At 39.9% G+C, this 24,193-nt stretch overlaps 2 protein-coding genes across 2 annotated transcripts; both read right to left on the bottom strand.

Annotated features, from left to right (window-relative positions):
- Positions 1–1,183: 1,183 nt before the first annotated feature.
- Positions 1,184–4,305, bottom strand: vma21 (vacuolar ATPase assembly factor VMA21). The gene is made up of 3 exons (XM_061047713.1): positions 4,114–4,305; positions 3,746–3,855; positions 1,184–2,110 (listed from the first exon to the last, which is right to left on the bottom strand). The coding sequence occupies exons 1-3, from the start codon at positions 4,173–4,175 to the stop codon at positions 1,971–1,973; spliced, it is 312 nt and encodes a 103-aa protein (XP_060903696.1). The 5' UTR covers positions 4,176–4,305; the 3' UTR covers positions 1,184–1,970.
- An 8,620-nt stretch (positions 4,306–12,925) lies between these two features.
- LOC132981707 (melatonin receptor type 1C-like) lies at positions 12,926–23,043 on the bottom strand. Its single transcript, XM_061047712.1, has 2 exons — positions 22,565–23,043; positions 12,926–14,285 (listed from the first exon to the last, which is right to left on the bottom strand). Exons 1-2 carry the CDS (start codon positions 22,758–22,760, stop codon positions 13,420–13,422), a joined length of 1,062 nt encoding a protein of 353 aa, XP_060903695.1. The 5' UTR covers positions 22,761–23,043; the 3' UTR covers positions 12,926–13,419.
- Between the last annotated feature and the right edge of the window lie 1,150 nt (positions 23,044–24,193).

Genomic DNA, 24,193 nt, shown 5'->3' with positions numbered 1-24,193 from the left:
GTTCTTCTCTCTCTGGTCTGTTTCTCATCACACTCACACTATGCACCCAACCTGCTAATGTGACATAAATGACAAAGAGCCAAAAGCAAAGCCTGCCCTTGCACCAACTTTGCATCGCTGCAAGAGCACGCTGATGAACTATCACTCTTGAGAGAACGCTGAGCTTCTGATGTTTGCTGACTGAATCAGTCTAATCGCTTGCAGGCCTGTCACCTCATCATCAACACCAGCTCTTGTGAAACTAAACGCAGACTGCACCGCTCAGACACCAAACTCTGCAGCAAAGAACAAACAGTGTGGGAGTGCAGGCACTCACACACATCACAGAGGCGAAGTGAACAGGAATCAGATGCTGACACGGTTTGCGAGGCAGAAAACGTCATTATGGCTCGACATCTGTCACTTCTCGTCTCGGCTTCCATATTGTGTGGGAACAGGATGACTGTCTGCTGCCACCATGTGACAGCTCGAATACTCTGCACACGTCAACAAAGAGTCTCGTGAACTTTCATCTCAGTTTCGGATAAAACTTGGTTTGTCATGGCAACGTGATTGATATTGTTTCACTGTAATCTTTATCAGGCCTTGGTGATCAATTTAGGAGCGGCAACATTATAAAACATTGCGCATTCTGCTTTTGAGCTTAACAAACGAGGTAATCAATTTTCATCGTTTTGCATGACGACACTTTATTATTGCACATCAGACTTGTTTGTATTGAGACAGTCGAGTTGGCTTCAGGGATAACACACATTACAGATCTCTCTATGACAGAGTCACACAAAGACTTCCTCACATATGCATCTCAGCACACATGTCTTGGTTTGGTGTGGCTTACACAGCTGATGCAAACAAGAAGTCATGACCTGGTGCATGATTCAGCTCAGTGTTTATGTGGTTAAGCCAACGATACATTAGTTACTACCAGGCTTAAGCAATTGACTGCTTGTTGTACTTTTGTTAAGACTTTTTAAAATGATTGAATATTTTTTGCATCTGTTTGTGTATAATTGCATCATTAGAAACTATTCTTTGAATGAATAAACTTGGACATTATGCAAAGGTTTTCATGCACTGTTTCGCACGTGGATAACATTTAAACATACATCGTCTATCTGTATTTGTGACATTGCATAAATAGCACAATGCTTTATGAAAAAGTGTTTAAAAAAAAACTGAGGAATTTAACTTTTTCATCTTTATTCTCCTTTGCATTACACCAACTTGACAAACATCTACATCCATAAATCCCAAAAGTTCTCCTATCAGAAACATTGCTTTAAATACAACATCTTGCAATTAGTTCCTAATTCAAGCACACAAGTACATAAGAACAGAAACAAAAAAAAAACACATGTTTACAAGGACAAACAGATGAATCGAAACCTTTCATTTTCATCCTAAATGGAGCAAGAATGTTTAGCGCATTACAGGTTTATTTGGGAACTGAAATTTGAGGACAGAATAAACAAAGCTTCAGATAGGTTGTGGAGAATTTAGTCATCAAGTCCTTCATTATTACACATCACAGGACAGACGGTGTGCTAACACCCACGCATAATCCAAAACCTCAGAGGACGGTTTTTGTTAAGAATGACAAATCTTACAATAAAAGGACTTAAAGCACTGAGCCAAAAGGAACCTTTAACAAAGCCCTTCCAAATACAGTCCATCCTCTGTTTAGAAAGGTACATTTCAGAGGACAAAAGAAAAAAAGCGGGCCTGTAGAGGCTGGTTAAAAACACAAAAACATCATCCACTACACTTCCTGATGCCAGGGAATAACAAAGTGCCTTCTTGCTTTAACCTCAGGTTAAAGCTTAAGCACAAACCAGGTCTCCTAGCCGTCTGGTTGGTGGATGGGGCTGCTTTTGCTGCCAGAGCCCATGGTGGAGAGTGGGTGAGGGGCTGTGGAACTGTGCCCATGTCTGTCCGTCTCCTCCGGTTTGACGAGCTGATGAGGAAGAGCCTTACTCGTGCTTGCCCTTCTCTTTAGGCGTGCCTTCATTCCAGGCAACATAAACAAACAAGGCCAAAACCACGTGGACAGCGAGCACTGCAACAATGGCTGCATAGAAGTAGCTGTCAGAGCTCGACATCTTCATTGAACCTGGGAAAAGGATGCAAAGGACAGTGAACAGTGATGACGAGTAGAAAGTGCAGCCATGCTATTATTACAGCTACACAATTAAGGTAACAGTCTACAGTCTTTGTCTAAATTGATCCAGCAGGCACCTCAGAATCACACGTCACCAAAGCAACAGACTCTTATTTCATACAGATTAATGTTCATATTGCAATGCAGCTGGTCTGCTGAAACATGTAGTCTTACACCAAGAAGCAATATGGGCAAAGATCTTTTAGTTATTTGGCAATAGACAAATGACTAATTCAATTATAATCTACTGTTGCGTATTACTTCTTACTATATGCAACTTATAGATCTGTTGTATGAAAGCAATGTCACACTCGAGGTGGTGCTGTTGCACTGAATATCAGCACAGCTGTGATTGGATCAGAGGCACAAGGCTGCAGGCTGAACGCAGTTTGTCATCCCAGCTTTGCTGACTCTCAGTAAAACAGCATGACCTCCCATGTGATGTGATGTTTCTTGCTTGCACAGAGCTGCTTAATGTCATATATAATTACACAGGATTTGTTCTATGACAGTTCATATATGAGTAGACACAATGGACATGGTTACTCTACTGAAGAAAATGGGGTGTATCACAACAGAAAAGAAGTACTCACACAATGACATAGAAAGACATAACTTAGAAATAAGAACAATCATCACTGGAAATACACTCTACAAAAAAACAAAAACTCTATTTGACCCAGTTCTATATATAAACCTTTTAATGTTTTATATTCTAACGTCCATATGCATCAACAACAAAAAAAACAGCAAAATACAAATACCATCTAATAGGTTAACTTGTGATTTCACTGTTATCATTACTGTTACTATAAATTAAATTAATTAATCATCTGTAACATAATAGCTTATATTTAATGTCAGCATTTTTTTCACTACTCACAACTGCACTATTATCTTATTTAGCTTTGTATACATTAGTCTTTTTTTGATTATATTACATTTAGATTTAATGTTATTCTTTTGTACATTGAGAGCACAGTTACTGAAGACAAATTCCTTGTGTGTGTCTAAGCATACATGGTCAATATTATGTATATTTTGTATGACCCTAGTTGTCTGTGCTGCTTTCCCCTCTGGGAATCAATAAAGTAATATCCTATCCATCCAATAAAGCTGATTCTGATTCTGACTATTATCATTGGATTAACTCACATTTACTGATGTCAGTAACAACCTAATAAAGTCCAGTTAAGTGTGTCTTTTTATTCAAATGTTTAGTCAAGAACAAAGATGAGACTTGGAAGTAGAAGTATCCCTCTTGTGTCTTTTGTCCCCTGCGGCAGGACACAGAGGAGAAGAGCAACCTTTGTTCCTCGGGCTGTCCAGCTCCTAACCTAAGTTCTGTTTACATCTGTCAGTCCGATCACTGTCCACTTATATCTACTCTTTTATATTTTGTATTTTTAAGTTAAGTTTAAGCTTTAAGTTGTATTTAAATTGACACTTTATATTTAGGTTAAAATGTTTCGTCTACTTGCACTGTTGTTAATTTACTGCTCTGTGTGTCCCGGGGACAAATAAAGTTTTTTTGAATTTGAATTGCATTCCAACTGCAAACATTCGGTGTGACGTCACAAAGCTCACCTTCAAAGATGTACGCCTTTGACGCGAAGTAGAGTCCGATGGGCAGCGTGACCATCAGGATGGTGAAGAACAGCAGAGTCTTGAGCGCTGACACCAGGGAGCTCTCATTCCTGCAGAGGAAGAGCACATGTTAAAACACACCACAGTAACACAGTAACATGTTCCCCTAGCGACGTTTACTGTCGCTGTCTCGGAAAACGCAACATCCCATAATAGTATTTTTGTAACTTTGGTAACTGTTTAACATTAATGGAATAGGGGGATACGGACGTTTTGGCCAGTCGCCCAATAGATAGACACTAGCACGCTAAGCTTAAAGGCTAGCTGTGGTTAGCTGTGTGCTTTAAGGTGATTGGCTGACTTCTCACCCTCTGTAATAAGCTGGCGGCTCCGCGGCAGCGTCTAAAGATGTTCTCACAGAGCCGTCCATTGCTGTGATGATATGAGACCACAAGACGAGACGAAACGGAATTTGTCAAAGAATATAGAAACAGCTTCCTCTGCTTGTGTTGTGTTGTCACTGCCGAAATCCCTTCTTCCGCAAAGGATCACGGGACCGTCACATGACCATGAGTGACGCCTGAAAAGTCTCGCGAGGCCAGACTTGAGGGCAATAACACAAGCCAGCTTCACGACCCTGCAGAAATACAACTTATTTTTAGACGACTATGAGCTCTGAGACATTTCCGAATATGAACTTCAATTCAATATCTCAGCTGTTTTTGGGTCATCCTTTCATTTTGTGATTTTAGACCCAGGGATACCACGTTTTTAGTTCTTTTACATAATTTCAGAAGCAATAAGCTACCAAATTATTTGGTAACCTATTGCTCCAATAAATGACATTTTTGGACTCTCACGTGTAGTTTAGTAGTTTAACTTTAAACAAATCTTGTTTTCGAAACTTGAAAAGATAGAAAGAAGTTTTGTTACTAAAATGTACATATTTGCTCTGACATTTTGAACAGAAATAAAAGGAAAACATAAAAGTGAAGCAGATCAACACTGAGTCCTTTATATTGTTATGAAACGGTCTTTCAAAAAAAGCAAAACACTGTTTTTTTTTATTTTATTTAATCCTAAATTGTCATACTTCTGACCCTGATTTCCAATCTTTCTGACAGTTCATGAATATTTTTCCACATTATATAAAAAATATTTTAATTGCCCGTTCATTTCCTGACACATCACTGTCAATTTTCCCCATTCCCATGATGTCTCTAAAAATAGAAGCACGAATCGGATGGATTTAAATGTGCATGTTCACCATTCAAGCATCAATTTGTTGCAGCCTTACATAAATGACATCTTTGGTGAAAACATGATGTAACATAACCTTTCTGTCTCCAGTGGTCATATGTGCAATTTCTGCTTCATTCCTTAATAATGCAACACTGTAGGCTATTTCTTGTTTAATTGCAGATGTTACAGAGAAACGGTCCATTTCATGCTGACTACATGCATTTAGTGTCATGCAAAGACTGTGTATCTGGTGGAAGTCTCCCTCGCAGAGTGTTGGGGAGTGGCTCTTTCTGCTCCAGTTGGCTTTGCTCTCACCGGTCTCACGCTCAGCAGGTTCCCCCAAAACACATTTTGTTTTAAAGACTCTCAAAAAGAACCTGATAGAAATACTGTCAAGATATTGTATCCTCAGAAAAGTCCAGTGTTCGGTTTATGCAGAGCATTGCAAAGCATTGTTGGTGTGAATCATAATATTCCTATTAACCTCTATGATGTCATTTACTGCCTTTTTTGTTTCAGATGTTGCCCTTTGGAGACAGACAGGAGCACAGAGGAGAGGTCTCTATATCCTTCCTTCATTTATCTGACCCACATTTCCTGTTTGATAGGCCTGTGTGTTAACACTTTCATCCAAACACATCCTTGCCTAAATCAGCGATCCATGTAGACAGCATGAGTGCAAATGTTAATACCTCTGTCAATATCCATGGGACATTTTCAGTGGGTCATGCTATATATAGAATTTGACCTGTTTTTTTTTTCATTGTTAAGGCTTTCTGCTATAACCCAAAACAAGATTATAACATACATGTTTGTTTTAGGCAGGTTGCATGTCCAGAAATTTCTGACTGGGGTGGCCTGAAGTGTGATGTGCGCACAAACATGCACAAATAGATATCAATAATCAATCCTGTCTAACTTCAGCAATCATATTTACTTTATAACACAAGATATTAGATACATTAGCTTAATGTTTTAATAACTACAAAGAAGATTTATATTGTCGTCAGAATTTAAAGTATACTTAAAAATGTGCATGCAAACTCCTGCACAGTCTAACTAGCAAAAATACACTGTAAAATACTAGCAGACCTAAGAAGACCTAATAGCTGGTTTAAGTTCCGCTTCTGACAGGGCCAATCACAATTTCGAATGTTTGGGGAAACACCTGGGGTTGCTATTCAATAAATAAATTCTAATATTAAATCATTATGAAAATGCTTCTCAATACATCGGCTTCACTACATGCCAAATAAAAATCATGTACGAAATATTGATTTTGACCAAGTATTTTTAAAATAAATAGTAATGATGAGCGCTAGCAATGAATGTAAAATAAACAATGAAATGACATTCTGCCAGTACAGTGGAGTTTTATTTTCTCTGGACACAGATGCAGAGGAATTAATTAGAGATGTTTATTGCATTGAGCTTTGGGAAATGATGAAAAACCACGGGGACGGGCGAGTTCAGCCTGTTATGGTGGGATTATGAATTTAATTAAATAATTAAATTTGGAGTTTGACAAAATATTGTCCTCAGAGGAATAACAGTTTGTGACTCGGGTCAAAGGGTCTTCTGTTGCAAGTTTAATACTGAATTCTCTTTCCTCTTGGATATGGACCTCTGACCTTCTGGGAGTATTTCCCATGACTCTCTCTGTTTGGACTCCCCTTGCTATGCCTGCTGCATTCCTCGTGTCACCAATACTCTGTGTCCAACATGAAGCCCCCCCACATTCACACACCTGTTGTTTTGACGGCTCCACATGCAGTCCTTTAGGAAATACTCTGAGTGTCACAACTATTACTGTCAATAAAGTTTCCATGTGAAATCGGAGTAAGAAAGAATCCATTCTAAAATACTGCCATGCTATTTTTAGCTTTTTTCTTTTGCTGATATGGCAACTGCTGTTGTTGAGTTTTTCTTCTGAGCTTTTATTCATGTTAACACGTGTTAAGTGGATGTTGTCCTCTTGCATGGATGGATAATTTTCATGTCAATCTGTTCCAGTTCTACTATTACTTCAGTTTTGAGGTATTTATATCCTTAATTTGAACATTTCCATTTCAAGCTATTTTATTCTTGCAATACAAATCTTCACTATAATGCAATCAGTTAATGCTACTGTGAGGAATTTTCAGTTCATGGTGCCCCTGTGGACAAAGCAGTACATTCTGTACTTCTGTACAGTTTATTTTAATTTGCTTAGCTGTTAATACAACTTATTTATTTTTTACTTTTTTGTACTCTTTCTTTTTTTCTTACAATGCTAGTCTATTTTATATATAATTTTAACTTTTTTGTAGAAGCTGACTCAGGGAGAATCGCACAAGAATTCCAATGTACCTGCACTGTCCTGTACCTGTGCAAATGGCAATAAACATCTATTCTATTCTATTCTATCTGATCTGTTTGCTCATCTTGTGCTGCTGTAGAGTATTAAGTAATGTTTCATGATGAACATTTTCTGCCTACTTTAAACTGTCAAACAAATCACTCACTGAATTTTGTTCCTAATGTCATTCTTTCCTAATATCGCTGCATTTTTCCTGTAAATATCAGACATGCCGTTTCCTTTTAACCTTGCAGTTTCAGACGATGAAGAGTTAAAAATCTCATCCTTTTCATAGATAGTTTACGTTTCTGTGTTTTTTCTGTATGACCCCCTTCTGTGACACTTTGGAGAGGCCTGTGTTGTTTATAACCACTTGACTTGAGAAAAATCTTCTCATTGTTCACAATTAATTAGAGGGAATATATAATGAAAATATTTATCATGACATGTCAATATGGATTGAGTTGTTTTTGGTACTGAAAGTTCAAATAAAGCAAAAATCTTACAGTCCCATACTTTTTTAAATGCAGGACTTTGACTTTGTTGTGTTCATAGAACATGTTTTGCACAATACTCTCCCACCCCCACGTCTGTTTATGATAGAGAATGTCAAGATATCTTTATCACCACCACTTCCTGCCCTCATCATCTATCTTGGAGCCTCTACCCAAAATCTCTTGTTAGCATTATGACCCACAGCCCATTCGGATATGTAGGAACACATCACATGCATGAGAAGACAGGCAGTGCTAAACCCAATGAAGAAATCCATTAGGAGACTTGCTATCGGGGCAGCAAGCCTGCTGTGAGAGCCCCCTTGCTATAAAATGCAATGATGTGCAAGGGCTCTTGAAATTCCTCTGTGCAAGGAGGGGAGTTACGTCTGGCTTCATCTAGGCGAAAAACCATCATGTCATGTTAGCGTCTGGCCATGTAATTCCTCTTTCCTCATCCATTTTGTGATAAACAGATTGGAGGCAGTGTACTAGCTGCCATTGTGGACATAGTCTTTGTCTCCCTAAAATGAGAATTTCTTTTTGCATAGCACAGAGGACGGGGATGGAAATAACCAAGTAAAACATAATAGAGGAAGGAGGAGAGCATGGTGTGTCTCTTGTGTCTCAACCAGTTTGGGTGATACATTCTCACTGTGATCAATTTGATTCTGCAAAGAGCACTGCAGATCTCTAAGATAAACAAAGATGAGGCAAGGATATCTGTCTTGTATATATATATATATATAAAAACAGAATAAAATAACTTATGGTATTAAGTTCTGACAGTAATCAGGGATTTATGATGAGTCTAGACTGAAGAAGCAGCCAGAGCAAACGCAAATGGAGCTACTGACTTTACACAGTAAATATCATTCTTAAGTCACACAGAGAGACACGGCCTCCATACGGGAAGTTGCAAAATAAAGGCATGATGTATCTTGTAGTCAAGCTTGGCATGGATGGACCGTGCTGTCCTTGAACATATCGTTAAAAAATATCTCCACAAACGATCGCCCTTCATATTAAATCCCAGGCTAAATGACGGATGGTGTCGGTGGATAGACCAGTCACGTCAGCCTTCAAGACGCTGGGTTGTATTTTTGATTGATCTACTGAGAAGACTATTATCAGTCGTGTCAAAGTTTTTTCTTAATATTTTGAAAAATTAAATACGTACAGCTTGTTTATTCAGTGTCACAAGTTCATAAATATAGGAAGAAAATTTAAGTTATCTACTTTTTCATGTTATAGAAAGCCTTGTTGTTCAGATAAACATTTTGTCAATGTCAGGGTGGATATTTTTAGTTTCACCAAAGTTTACAATTATATCCTTAAAGATCTATGTCTGCTTCTTTTGTGCCGAAAAAACAGATGAGATCAATATAACTCGTGTATGCTCTGTAGTTTGTCATTAGCTGTTTAGCTCTAAAGATAGCATACTAATGGCAAGCAGCAGGAAAACTCTTTCCAAAGATTAAAAATACACATTTCAGCATCTCTTCAATTCATTTATTAATAACACATCCCCACAATAAACATCAGGGAAAAAAAAGGACAAGCTAAGAGTCTCTGTCAGAAAAGATGTTATATTACAAGCTTCACCCGTTACCGTGGTATCAAACTGTGTAAATGTACGCCTCCCTAATAGGTATGGGATCTTTTTTTCTTCTTCACTGTAAAATAATAAATACACTCGACAACAACATCAGCATTACTTAAGCTCAGGTAGACTGCTTGAAAGAAACTAGCAGGAATGAGCGGACTACAACGTCACATACAGGAGCCCTCTCTTTTTTGAGAGCACTGGATGTGTTGATCACTATCTTGATGGAAAGAATGTACATTACACGTGACAAAAACGGCTTCTTAAATTAATTACGTGTCCTTGCTCGAGAACTAGCACAATGCAAAGTTGTGTTACATCACGGTTTAAACTCCCAATTTTTGGTTTCATATAATCCTTCCTTCGCTAATTGGGACAAATGTTGGCAGCACTGACCTTTCAGTAGCACCAACAGGGTCCATTTCTTCTGATTTGTCTGTGCTAAAACTGAGATTCAAGTGTCACAAACGTTTAAGGGAGATAAGGCTTGTGAAAAATATTTTCCTCGGCCACTATTACAATCGGAAGATAATCCGTGCTCGTGTTTATTTCTTCAAGTTGTGTAAATTGTCTCAGGAGCTGCTGCTTGTCTTCTGGAGGGGCAGGGTGAGTATAGTGCATCCTCTCCTGCTTAAACCACACTAGTGGGGGATGCCTGTAGCCTGGTGGTTAGCGTGCGCTCCCCATGTGCCGAGGCTGTAGTCCTCCAAGCGGGCATCAGGGGTTCCTTTCCTCACTCTCTCTCTCTCTCTCTCTCTCTCTCCAACAATTTCCTGTCTCTATGCACTGTCCTCTCTATAAAAGGCATAAAAAATAAAGCTTTAAAAAAGTCAAACAAGCTTTTAAAGAGACGTTTTTTGTAAATACATTTTTTTCATAGATTAAACAAACAATATGAAACCAGTTCATTAACGAGCACTGGTGGGCAGAGTTCATGTTAACCTTTAACAAAACCAGGCTAAATGTTTCCACTACCCAAGCTTAACTAAGCTAAGCTAACCAACTCCTTGCCTACAGCGCCGTACTTATATGCTAGTAGTTCTGATCTTCTTGTCTTACTCTTGGCATAAATTCTTTAATTTACCATAAGATATCCAGCTTTTCCTTAGATACCCCGGTGAGCAGGATAAATAACAATAGGTAAAATGGAGCGAAGAAGAGAGAATGAAAAGCAGAGGGTGACAGGAGGAGGAGGAGGAGGAGGAAGTGTGACGACCCTGCTATTACTCTGAGTCTTTGGTGAGGTACGGCCAACGCTGTCATCTTCCCTCAAGCCCCTTTAGCCACTCATCTGAAGCTGACCTTGGAGAGACATGTGGGCTGCATCTTTCTTCCACATCACAGACACTGTCTTGTAGGATTGCAGGAAGAATTGAAGGGTTAAGTATGATGTTGATGCTTTGCAACCCAACGACACCTGGCTGTATGAAACAGCTTGAGTTTCCTTGTACTGATCCAAGATTCAACATGGATTCAGATTCCTGTTCCTGCACCTGTGATCATCAGTTTAGGCTTTCATTTTTCAGACAGCAGGCAGACGTTCAGAGCAAAAATCATACAAATTGATGAGCAAAGGTTTGATATGCTAAAAGTATTTATCAATGCGTTGAATAAGACATCTGGAATGTGTAATCCTGTTAATATTCTAGCAACAGTGTCTAATATCAAACATGTGTCACACTGACATCTTGGAGCCTCCCTGTTTGTTTGCTCGGCGGAACTTATGCTGGGAGGCTGTCAGAGCTCATCTCGACTAGTGTGACATGCGCTCAGGCACACTCCCACTATCAAGAATAACATCTCTGGCTCCAGATATGATCATGTCCCAGGGGCATTTAATAAACAAGAAAACTATCTTTTTTATCATCAGCTCTTGCGCTTGTCCCCCCAAAAATGTAAAAGCCTACATTTTTCAGGTTATGAAAGGACACGCCTGGGGCTTCGAACTATTTAGGCTTGCAATACGACTCATGGAATAGTTAAACAATTGTTTGAAAAATTTGCTAAGCAGACAAATAAAATGAAAACTGTGACAAATTCATTCTAAATTACAAGATGTGCATTCTTCCTTTTCTTTCTTGATTATTTGGCCAAGCATGACATAAAAGAAGGCTTCAGTACATATGAAATCATTAAATACTCTATCAATGAAAGACAACCAACCTCCAGACTTTGCCATCATCAATGCTGCATTTAAAAGCACGAACGCACAGTGGCAATAGAAAATACATTTATTTTCTTCACACTATTTTTTTTTTAACATACTCAAAGCCAAAGTTAGTCATTCTCTTCCACATGATATAGTGAAGCATGTCAGCCATCATCAGTTATCTGTACAGTATTGACAACATACTCAAACCATGGGATATAGCCTTCAGGTCTTAAAGTGGAACCAATGTGGAAGTGCCTTGAACAGGCAGTCTTTTTAATGTTCTGTGACTCAACTGGTTGCTCAAAGACGTACGATTGTATAAAGTCTATGACAAAACGACGAACTTCTCACTTGATTTATCACCGTACTAAAATGTTCGTAGCATGTTTATTGTCTCAAAGGCTTCTTCTAAGACCACAGCATGATGCTGATTTTGTGAATTACAGTCCCAATTAGAGTACAATACAATCAAAGTAATAAAAATGTAATTGAAACATTATGCTCCACTGAAAATTGTCCCATGAAGAAGGCCTTTTGGTTTGTACTTAAAGGGACGTAAAGAAGTTTGCTGTTATTTTGTTTGTTTGTTTTTACCAGTAAGAGGACTTTGCCTTAAGCCTGTTTCAGTAAGCCAGCATTATCATCCAGTTAATGTGAATTATTGATACAACTTTCTTGAGTTGGCATTTGCTTGCATTATTGTTTTCTTTAAAAGCTAAATCTAATCCCATGCTTCTGCTCTGTGATTGGGTAGTACTATTATGTCCCAAATAGCACTTTTTCCAAGGAGATCTCTGTTCATGTCCAGTGTGAAACCAAACTTCAATGGTGACTTTTTTGACCAGAGCCCGTATTTTTCTACATTTAACATAGCATTGTGAAACGGGACAGTTCATTACCCTTACACACCAAAATAACTTTGTTAGGTTTAGCAAATTGATGGTTCACATTATAGGGGGGAAATTGAGAATTTGAGAAATAAGTCGTAATGTAAGGGAAATTAAGCTGTAATATTATGAGAATAAAGTCATGATTATGGGCTATGGTTATTTTGAAGTGGAATATCAGAAGAAGGATAGCTACCTGCAGTAAGATGAAGCATCTTGTGAAGTAGTATAGGTTTTTACAAAAAACGGAATACTTCATTTTTTGGCACATTGTCACCACTTTGTCAAAGGTTTTAGGACTTAATAAAGATTGTGTAAGAAACTGTGTGTATACAGAAGAAGGACAATCTAAAATGACGACTTTACACAGGACATGAAAGGTCATCTCCTGTGCTCCTTGCTGAATTTTAAAACACATGGCTCTGGGATCAAATAACTTTTATGCACAAGAAAAACTTGAAGGCAAACTTTGAGTAAAAAAAAGCACCAGGCCATCAGCAGCACCCTCTAGATTTAATATTCTAGCTACAGTGAACGACAACATCTAACATGACAGAATTGATTTTTTTAAGCTGGTACACCACAAACCAGTGGTTGATGTCGGAATGGCTAAGACCACTTCTCAGTGCTGAAGTTCCTCGAGGTCCAAGCGGGTTTCCTTGACTATGAGTTTAATTATTTTTTCTTTGTTAACCAGTTTGTTGGAGAATGCAGGAACACTGACACTTAAGCACAGTATGTTCTTGTCACACCAGTGATACATTTCTTCTCCACCTGAGGGACCAGTCTGACATTACAGAAAGCAATATGACTGCTGCAGTGTCCTCATTATTACATCTTTACAACTAGACAAAGGTACACGTCTTGTGAAGAAGGCACTCCGTGGATGACATTTCACACTTCCTCCAAGAGGCTCCAGAGAAACTCTATCTAAGTTTACTGGTAAAACACTGGTTTATACATTAATCTCTGCAAAGTTATTGTTTGTCACAGCTGGTGAAGGCTTGCTCTTCAGTCCCTCTGTGGCACACCGGGAGGTCTCTATGAGGAGCAAACGCGGGAGGCAAACAGCCAGAAGAATTGTCTTGTATTCTTTACGGAAGTTTTGGTTAAGAAGTCCGTATATGATGGCATTTAGACAGCTGTTGAAGTATGCCATGAAGTAACTTGTGACAAAGAGCCACTCAGGTATGTGAGGTGCTACTTTTCCAGGGTTTATAGCTACAGCTAGGCCAATAAGATTAAGCGGAGCCCAGCATACCGCAAACAACACAAACACCATAAACATAGTCAGAAAGTTCCTCACATCGCTCGGTGTCAGTTTTGTCCTTTGCTCTGGTTTAACGCGATGTTTCACTTGTATAACCAGCACCCATATCCTCATGTAGCAGTAGGACACCACCAGCAGTGGGATCAAGAAGTGAATAACCACCACTGATATGGTGTAGTATGAGCTGACCGTCTGCGCGAAAGTGCAGGAGTAGATACGTGGATCGTACTGCAACGACCCGACAAAGAAGTTTGGCACTGTGGCGATTGCAGTGAGAAGCCAGGTGAGGCCAAGGTAACAGCAGGTGTTTCTCAGGCTGTACAGGCGGTCGTAGTGGAGGCTGTGGCAGATGTAGCAGTAGCGGTTGATGGCGATGGCTGTTATGTTGAAGATGGAGCCAATGACGCTCAGGCCCATGATGAAGCCGCTGGCCTGACAGTGAAGGTCTCCCATGGTCCAGTCATTGTGGAAGATGGCAGTCAGGACCAGAGGGTATGGGTACAAGGCCACCACCAGGTCGGCTACGGACAAACTCACCACAAAGATGTTCCCTGGAAAGACATAACAGGTTTAGATAACAGACAAAACATGACTCAAACTAATGTATAAATAGTGCATGTAACTCTTCATTTTCTGCCCCAGGTCAAATTTCTTAAAAAAAACTGGGTCACTGGAAGTCTTAATTTGCCTTAACATCATAGAAGAGCAACTTTATTTAAATCAGGCTGATTTCTAGCTACAGATTTAGACCCATGGAAAATGCTTAACTGTCAATTTTTTTTCAGTGTAATGCAACTGTTTTTAAATCTAGAAATGTGTTCATCTTCATCATATGGAGCCTGAAGTGTCTACATTTTGACGACAGGGTGGATTCACATTACACGTGTTGGACTCTGATCAGAAGTGGCTGAAAATGGGAGCTGAGTATACTTCTGAAAAGGACCCACAAAGATATGAGAATGGATAATGAATGAGGTTGGTGTCCAACGAGAAGGCAGAGGGCCCAGAGTATTGTACACCAATGATATTGTTTCTACACTGTATCAACTTGACAATCAAACAGTCATTAGCATAACCTGTTTTATCTTCAATTTTACTTTAAATTGGACCATCATTTACAGACAGGACATCATTCTGTATTATTCTGGACCTTATCCACACTCACATTTCTAATGTGACCGTACTTCCTGAGCCTAAGTTTTACTTTATCTGTTACATTAATTAGCAAATGTTAGCATGCTGACACTACACTAAAATGAACATGGTAAGTATTAAACCTTTATCTCATCATCGTGGTACATATGTAGTTTGTTATAATGTTAGCGTGCTGATGTAAGGAGTTAACTGAAAGCACAAATCTGCAGACATGCCGGAGCCTCTAGCATGTCTTTAATAGCAGTCTTGTTCTAACTTTGACCGTGTTCTTTGTCTCTGCAAAGGACCTCAAAAGACATTCTTTTAAAGAAGCGAGTTACTTAAACACAAAGTGAAGCCACCATGCATTACATCCATGGTTTTCATATAAACATCTATGTTTTCTGCAGCCCAAAATAATCTGCGAAGAATTATACATAATACCTCATTGAACGACATTTTTTGCCAGACACTGGTGTGACTTGAGGGTTGATAAAACATAAACTACCTTGTGAAGTTGAAATGTGAAGGCAGAGAGCTCTGGCATGCTCAGACAACAGCTGAAACAACAGGGTTGATTGGCAGATTCGATTGGGAGTGGATTTAAAACACATGTCGACCATCAATCCCATTCAGAGCTTGTTATAATCCCTGCACCCCAGAGACAACACAGCTACAGTTTGTTGTTTAGCAACCAGTCTAATTTTAATTCACTCTGCAACTTGATCCGTTGAATATGGTAATAGGGGAGGCTACAAAGGAAAGTAGGTAGGTTTTACTTTTTTTTCAAAGACCTTGCAGGTACTCAGCAATAGACATTTTCCAAGCTACTAAAACAGCATGACCCTCCCCCCCCCCCCCCATCAAGCCTGCTGAGATAAAAATAAAAGCATTTGTTCCTCATCCCCAAGTCAGCTCAGTGGACAAATCTGTCAGGTTGTATTTGTGACGCTAACGGTGCTCGCTGTGTGTGTTTGTCATTGTGCAGAGGTTTGATTCTTTGCTGACAACATGCAGCTCAGTGTTATCATGTCAGCTGGCTGGACGGGGCCTCGTAGCTCTCTCTGGCTGAACCCTCTCTCCCCCCACTTATCGAGGAGGGGATGAGGTAAGTGCTAAAACACCGCTGAGAGGATTGCAGTGCAGTGGCCAGATGACTGTCTTTGTTTTGTTTGCATCCATTATTTAAACACTGGACGAACCATTACCTCTCTGCTGTTGGATTAACCAACTTGGCCGGCCTCATGCTCGTCACATCCACACTCACATCACTCAGAAGATTGTTTTTTTAGTGTGAACCAACAGAGACGGAAAGATGTTTAACCAAAATGTTCATGCTCTCTGATATCTTTCAGATCTATTATTATCGACAAGTGTGAGTTGCATAGAGCTAAACCTGAATGCTGATACAGGCCATCGGGGGACCACTGACTTCCAGGCTCTTACTTTATAACGCAACTAGCTCAGAAATGTTCTGATCCTTAAGCCAAACAAAACTGTCAAACAAGTGAAATGTTGCATCAGTGTGTCTCCAAAGAGTTAGCCAACCTCCTGCGAATTATATTTCTGTCTGTCTGCCACACAGAATTTTTGGCATATAAAACCAAACAGCACAAAACTGACATGATATCTGACTCCAGAATCATGCAGCACTCACCGGGCTGCAACATATCAGAAATATATTTGACACAAACTGCCTCTCTCCCCCTCCTGCCTGCACATAAACATGCATATCTTGGTATTAAAATAGGCTTTTTTGCACAACGTGGGCATATTTATGGCGGATTGCTTCATTCCAGTTCTTCTAAATCTGAATCGTAAAAAGAAAAATGTAGGAAATAAAAAGGGAGTTATGCTGGAGCGAGAATAGTGCATAATGAAGATGTGAGTGCAGGGAACATACAAACCAAGAGACAAAACAAAAGCCTGCCAGCTGAGTGGATTTCCACTCTGACGACTCGCACGGTTGTGAGCACGAGTGAGTCTCAAGGGTTTACGTTCCTGTGTCAAACCCGCCGTCTGTATCCCATCAGTCACACTGGAAACGTGATACACTGCGCTTTGACTCACCCGGCTATATTTATACACCTTTTGAGGGAAGGATGAGTTTATAATAATGCGTGGGAGGGTTGGCATCTCTTGAGTCTGGCTAAATGTCAGCAAGAGTTACAAGTGCACTTCCCAAACCAGATTACATTCAATATACCTGTTCATTTTATGATAAATAAGCAACAACAATCAAGTGTTTTAGCATTAATTCATTCATGGTAACTACTTCATACACTCATATCAGAGCGACCAGAGGTTTGTTTGCTGATACAAGCTGCATTTTGGTGAGAAATCCCAGCCAAAAACATCATCGATCCCTTCTAACGCCACGATCAAATCAGACTCCTCGTGTCTGAGAAAATAATGATCACCAGCCCCTGAGAGGAAGCAGAGCATCGAGACACAAGCAGCATCTGGTCCAACCAGCAATTTCACTTCTTGTTTTTCTCTGGAAAAGAATGATGTTGAATTATGCAGATTTACAGAAACGGCCTACTGCAGTGGGAGAAAAAAGATCGGATGTAATGTAAGCAGAGCAGTGCATTTACCTTATCTGTGTGGTTAAAATCAAATAATCCTAATCTGATATTATCCTACCTACATGAGAAACTGAGATGTCATGTGCTATTTTGTTGTCAGGAAAAGAGGATATGTTTAATGTGGTGTGCAAAGTGATATTCCCTGAGGATCTGTGCTGTCAATGTAAATTGGCTTCTGGTTTGACTCACTAAATTCGCTGACTCAATTAACCCCGCTCTGGACACTCTGGTTTTTAGGTTTTACGCATGACTGTAGACGGACTGACGGGATGCAGGGCATGATTTAACAAAAATTAAATTCCATCTTCATCCGTACACACCCTACCGCCCACAGCTTTCCGACAAACACACAGTCAAGCTCATCGTTCTTTATTTCCTCCATCTCCTCCTCTACATCACTCTCTCCTTCGCTCCCTCTTGAGTGCATTTTCTGCGTGTATTTTTAGTATGGTCAACCCCAGTGGGAAACTCTGCTGTTTACAGCCTATTGGCAGTCCTATAGTGCCATTTTAAACCTTCAAAGATTCAATTCTTAGATCCTGTTACATTTTCACACTTGAGAGAACCTGCAAGCCAGTGACAGGAGAACATACTGATTCTCCTCAAATGTATTATGCATACAGAATATACTGCTCAGAATATATACCAGCATCTAGCAAACGTGCACAAGCATGTGGGGTTTTTTTTTTTGGAGGAGGTTGAGTGGTGGAGGGCTATATGGAGGCAGTGTGCAGGGAGAGTGAAGTGAATTGAAAAGGTCCTGCTGCTATTTGGGAGTCTAAGGCATTGACTGAATATAAAGACAGACGACACAACGACACATGCACCTGTTGCCGGACACATTGTGTTGGCGCCATTGGTGGAGCCTTAAGGCCATTGGACAATGAGTCAGTTTTTTTCCCCTCCGAAATCAACGCATGTTAAAAAAGAAATACAATCTCATGTCATGTCAATCATGTTTGCTAACTGGATTTTTTTCAGAACAGGTTTTGATTTTCTGCATTTTTTTTGCATGTGTCTGTACTGTCGCTGCCGCAAACATACTGCCATGCACTGTTCTGGACCAATTGTTTCTCGGAAGTTGGTGGTGTTTTTTTTAAAGGCTTTATATGCGATTATTATTGATCCAGCAGATGTCGCCCTTGAGCACCAGCATGAAACCAAAACAACTCGCAGTGCATTGTGGGTTAGCGTGCTAATGCTAGCGAGCTTTATTATGCTCGTATCTTCACACTGCATGTAAATTTACCTGAAATGAGTGTGATCTAGAAACACAGTTAAGCAGTGAGTACAGTATGTTATTCTTCTTTTCTCTAGTCCCTCAATTAAACAACTTTTATTCCCGAGGGGAGGAGTCAGCCGGCCGTCCGGGCGATGTAAACAAACTGCAGATAGGACTCTGAAAACTCTGAAAGCATCACAGACAGTGAGACTCGGGTGTTACACCCATTGTAGACAGTCATGACTCACAGAGTTATTTTCAGAGGATATACTTGATTTCTACATTTAAGTGTGAAAAATCACATAGAAAGACTTTAAGGTGTGGTCCAAGTCAAACTGCACCACTGACATCCTGATATACACCTGGAAGCTATCGGGATAATTTTGCAAATCCATCACCAGATGAAACTGTCCTTTATTGACAGGTGAAACTCTCCGCTTGTCTTGTTTTCATGTGGACAGACCCCGTTGTCTTTTTTTCCAAGGAGTGAAAGAACCACAAAATCAACTTCACTGATTGATCACTCTGCGTGATGAGTACGAGACATTTTTATCTCATACTGCAATTTATCGTGACGTTATTGTCGTTGTTTTTTTTTTCAGATTACGGATCCAAAAAAGCATTTAAAAAAAAAAAAACAGACTCAGCATGAAAAGGCCTTTAGTCAATACGCCCGCCCCTTCAGATAACCCCTCAGGCCAGAACAGTTTACCTCAAAACAGATTATTGTGTTGGGTTGAAGCAGACATATTAGTTAAAGGAAGTTCAATGTCTTTTGTGTATGTTTTTGTTTTACGTTTCCTGTCACTGTTCCTCCCCTTCTCTACAAATAACAAATTATTTGACACGTATTTTGGTTTAAAGTCTGACCCATGTCCCATCTGTTAACATGGAAGAGGAGCTTGGCCTGTACTGCAGCCAGCCAGTAGGGGGAGTAGTAGAGTGTGAAACCGAGGGGAGGGCTTTTATCTGTTTTTCTTAAACCTCTGAGCGCAGTCTTAACCACTAAATCACAAATTATACCTCCATATATCACCTATGAGTCATTTTCTGGCCCCACAGGATGTTGTTGTATTATACCAGGCCTTTACAAAACAGCTATCCATCACAAAATTGATTTTTACATCAGACAGATCTTCTTTACTTGTTCTTTAGCCAGGTCTGTGCTTTCCTTTCAGACTGTCTGTACAATTAAACATTCATACAAAGTATGCCAAACCTATTAATAACTTGTTAGGAGCACAGGGGAGTTTTATGTGGATAACAGCGGGAACATTTTGAGTCACTTAAGGACACACTTAGAAGGTAGTAGTTAAGCTGCTACAGGCGGTTCATGTTTCTGCTCACACATACAGGCCAGCAGGGACCAAGCAGCACTGGTGAGGACTCTAGTGTGACTAGGACCTGTCTGTCCATCCAATTAGAGTCCATGGAGAGGATGTTGAAACAGGACGCTTACTCTTGTCCTCTTGTTTGAGACCAGTGGACTGTGGCTCTTTTTTCAAACTGGGTAATCAGATTATTGTCAGGGCTCCTAAACTTCCATCTGAACTGCTTTTGGCTGCTGTACACTCAGGAACACACATGTTATATAATATGTTTGAAAGTGTAATTAAAAGCTCATTATTCCCAACACTTGCTGACCTAATCCTGCTGCCTGATTCTTGTGTTCTCATTAGCGTCATGTTGTGATCACTGGGTTTAGCCTTTTTCCTCCGCAGCAGGCTTCCCTGACTTTATATATTTTTTAACCATTTAGGTGTTTGTCTAAATGAAACACGATGCTCCGTGTCCAGCAACCTTTTCACTCAAATCAGCGCAACAATAACTCTAACATTTCTGGAACTCTTTCTTCTGTTTTTCCCATCTCTGGAAACGTTTTCGTTCGGAGCACTTCCTTCCTGTAGAAATATAGATTGATTGATTGTTCTGCTCAGTGATTTGTGAAAAGGAATTTTTACATTATTTATGCGGCTTGATAAAAAAATGTGCTCTCTCTCTCTCTTCAAAGATTCAAAGATTCCAAGAACGTTGTTGTCTACCACATAGTGACAGGACATAAAAACATACAAAGACTCACATTAAGTCATTAAGTAACAATTTACAACTGCTTGTTATGTCACAAAACCCGAGGGGCATCAATATACCAGCCTGTGACTGGTTCTTTTATTTATTTTTATTTTTTTGTCACTTTCCTCTGGTTGGCCCAAGACAGACAATAAACACAGTATGACGACATCATCATAGTTTTATGAAAGGAAATGGAAAACACACACACAATTTCCAACCCAAAAATTAGATTAATAATAACATTTTACGATGGGATTATGAAAAATTTCCTGGAAGAGGCTCAATAGTCTCCATGATTCTATAAATCTTCTGGCCATTAAAAAGAAAAGTAATGTACGGCCAGCATTGAGATACTATCTGGAAGGAAATGGACTTCAACAGACACAATTTGCAACGCAAGATAAGACTAATCAAAGCATTTGTTGAGGCATTGTATGAAATTAATGGGATACTGGTTAATAATTACATTGAAACATCCACAGGACCTAAACGTTCAACATCCTCCATTTTTCTATCTCCTGAAATCTAAAATGTTCAATTGCTACGAAAAAAAGTGAAACCTTCAAAAATAGACGGTTACTGTGCACTGTGGCGTGTTTAGTTGCAACAGAACCATCACACCGTTTAGCTATGACACACAAGTGCGGAGAAGAGCCGTATATTTATTGTAAAATAACTGAGACTGTATTTTAAATTTGTTAACAAATACAGCTGTGCACATCTGAAACCAACTGAGAAAGCATGCACTGTACTGCTGTGAAATTAGAATTTAAAATTCAAGACGATCATATCGCCATAAAACAGTCAAGGCAGGAAGTTCATGAATACGGTGCACTGTTTATGAGGTTATGCTGTTCAACTAATAAGCGAAGATATGCGATAGCTTCTGAGAGATTATGAAGTGAAAATGAAAACCCTGCTGCTCACAGGATGATGGCTTTAAGAGTAGCTTGTTTCATTTAAGTATCAGAAGACGAACATGCATGAATCTGGGGTTAGAGGCAAACTAAAGACAATGCCCTCCCTTCAAAAACAAGACAAGCGAGCCTTTCTACAACTGAGTGGACACTGTTAATTTAACTGCAGATGTTTGCAGAAAATAACCTCTTAAACACGATAAAAGGAATGAACTGCATTTGCTGCCATTTCTGACACCAAAGGCTAAGAGGGCAAAGGGGGCTGTTGATGGATGATGCCATATGCTGAGAAAGACAGATGACATTAAAGTGACCATTATAAATATCTCCCTTGCCTTCACACTGCTGTCTTTAGAGGTATAACTCAATACAAATGACGAGGTTGAGTATACAGAGTTAAACCATGTCCAAAAGGACGCAGAAGACCTACAACAGCATGTCCGTCACCTTGGCTGCTTGTAGGACCACTCAGGTGAGGGTATAAGGAAGGATGTGATTAATCTGAGGGTGGAGGACCCAGGAGGGATCCAGATGGAGGTAAGAAGAGGGTGTTACTATCAACAAAGAGATATAAAGGCAGACAGGCACCACACTGAGACTGGAGACTCAGAGTAGATAGCGGTCTGATTGTCAGAGGTCACACACACTCTGCATATTGTATTACATAATGTTATGAATGAGGAGAGCTGGGTACCCCTCATGCTGTAGGTCAACCAGACAAATCTTGTCACGTTTGTTTTCGACCAGAACACACAGAAATTAAGAAACATTCATTTTCATTTAATGCTTGGCATCATTTGTATTTGTATTGTACTGTATTTGCCTTTATATCTAACAATAAGTGTTTCATTTCCAACATTTATTAAGTATATTTCAACGGATGTTTTTCAATCCCTCACCTGCATTCCTCAGCTTTTTATTCCTAAACACAGACAGGATGACGAGGACATTTCCCAGAATGTCCACCACGATGGTGAAGATCAGCACGCTGGCCAGCGCAGTGGGCACTCCGGCTGGAGACGCGCTCAGTCCGCACTCGCTCTCATTCTGGGACAAACAGGTCGACCCATTCACACCCTTCACCTCCAAATCCATCTCCCCTCAGGGTGCGCGGCTCATCGGCGGAAATACTCCAATGTCCAGCAAGGGGGGAAAAAAACACAGACCTAAAGAATTCAAAAGGATTCTACTGGAGGGAGTCTTGAACTTTTTGAGAGACGAAACCTCACTACTCCTCCTCCTTCTTCTCCTCCGCCCGAGGAGGAAGACGCAAACCATGACATGATAGTAAGCAGATGGATTGATTTAACGCACGCAGGAAATACAAAAGGTTAATTTTGGAGGTGGCAAAGATGCCAGGAGCTCAAGTGTCGTCCTCCGTCAGGTTCCCGTGAGTCACCGAGGTGCTTCCTGCGCGCGGGAGAGCTCGTTCAGGAGGCATGTGAGCGCTCTCCTGGCTGTGCGTAATGGAAATGCGAGGATGCGAGGCTCTCTCTCACACACACGCACACTGGCGGAGAGTCCATTTTTCTGCTTTAATGAGCACACTATCTTTCTTTGTATCTGTCTGCAAGGCAAATAGACTGAAGCAATCGAAAGATTAAAAAAAAAAAAAAAAAAAAAAAGGTTTGCAAACTGATCGCTGTGCCTCTTTTCGCTTTACCTGTCTGGCTGGTAAAAAAACCAACTTGAAGATCAACATCTTGGATGTTGAGTTGTGGAGAGTCATGGCGACGATACTGTAGCTTATGTTTATTTAAAGAGTTTACAGCAGAAGCCTTTTAACAACTAGTCATGTTTCTTCTTGTGAACAAACAGCCTCTCCTCCGTAGTGCGTGGAAATGGCGCCTTCAAGTGTCCGATACAGACTCTTGCAAACAGTAAAATTCCCTAAAGACAACTGGTTGATGATTTACAATCAGGCCTTCCTATCTAGAAGGCTTAGGCTATAAATTGTGCTCATGGCCTATTAAGAGATGAAAAACTGTGAACGTGAGCGCCTTAGTGACAAACCAAAGAAGAGAATGAAAGAAGTTTAAGAGGAAGCTAACCTATAGCGTTCTTTTTGATTAAAAGGTGAATGTAGTGGTGTTAGTGGATATTGGAATCCTCTCTCTGAAGTCATATTCTTGTCATTAGAGCTACAATAAATTATCTTTACAATTTTCAAATCTGTTTTCAACACTAAACACTCCTGAATAAGAGTGTCAAAAGCACAAACCAAAAGGCTGCCACAGGCTCCCTGGAGGTTTGGAGTACATGGATCCACTCTGCAGTTTGACATTAAAACTTTCACATTTGTGAAGGAGTAGGTTTTTGTGTCAAATAATGAGTCTGCATGCCATCTGTAACTTCCTGGCTACGGTGGCCCTGAAGTGCAAAGCACAATCAGAAAACACACAACAAATAAGAAAACACAACAAATAAGAAAACACAACAAATAAGAAAACACACAACTAGTAAGAAAACACAAAAACAAGTAAGAAAACACACAACAAATAACAAAACACAACAAATAACAAAACACA

This window comes from Labrus mixtus, chromosome 10, assembly GCF_963584025.1.
Source record: "Labrus mixtus chromosome 10, fLabMix1.1, whole genome shotgun sequence".
NCBI lineage: Eukaryota > Metazoa > Chordata > Actinopteri > Labriformes > Labridae > Labrus > Labrus mixtus.
The sequence above is the reverse complement of the archived record's forward strand: the minus strand, read 5'-3'. Positions and strand labels throughout refer to the sequence as shown.

What these genes read in the sequence shown, in the direction of transcription:
- vma21 (XM_061047713.1), bottom strand. Translation starts at nt 4,175, where the DNA reads ATGGACGGCTCTGTGAGAACATCTTTAGACGCTGCCGCGGAGCCGCCA. An exon ending in CCGCCAGCTTATTACAGAGG is followed by an intron (nt 3,856 to 4,113) that starts GTGAGAAGTCAG and finishes CTTCCTCTGCAG; the next exon opens with GAATGAGAGCTCCCTGGTGT. An exon ending in AAAGGCGTACATCTTTGAAG is followed by an intron (nt 2,111 to 3,745) that starts GTGAGCTTTGTG and finishes TCCTTTTCCCAG; the next exon opens with GTTCAATGAAGATGTCGAGC.
- LOC132981707 (XM_061047712.1), bottom strand. Translation starts at nt 22,760, where the DNA reads ATGGATTTGGAGGTGAAGGGTGTGAATGGGTCGACCTGTTTGTCCCAG. An exon ending in TAAAAAGCTGAGGAATGCAG is followed by an intron (nt 14,286 to 22,564) that starts GTGAGGGATTGA and finishes ATGTCTTTCCAG; the next exon opens with GGAACATCTTTGTGGTGAGT.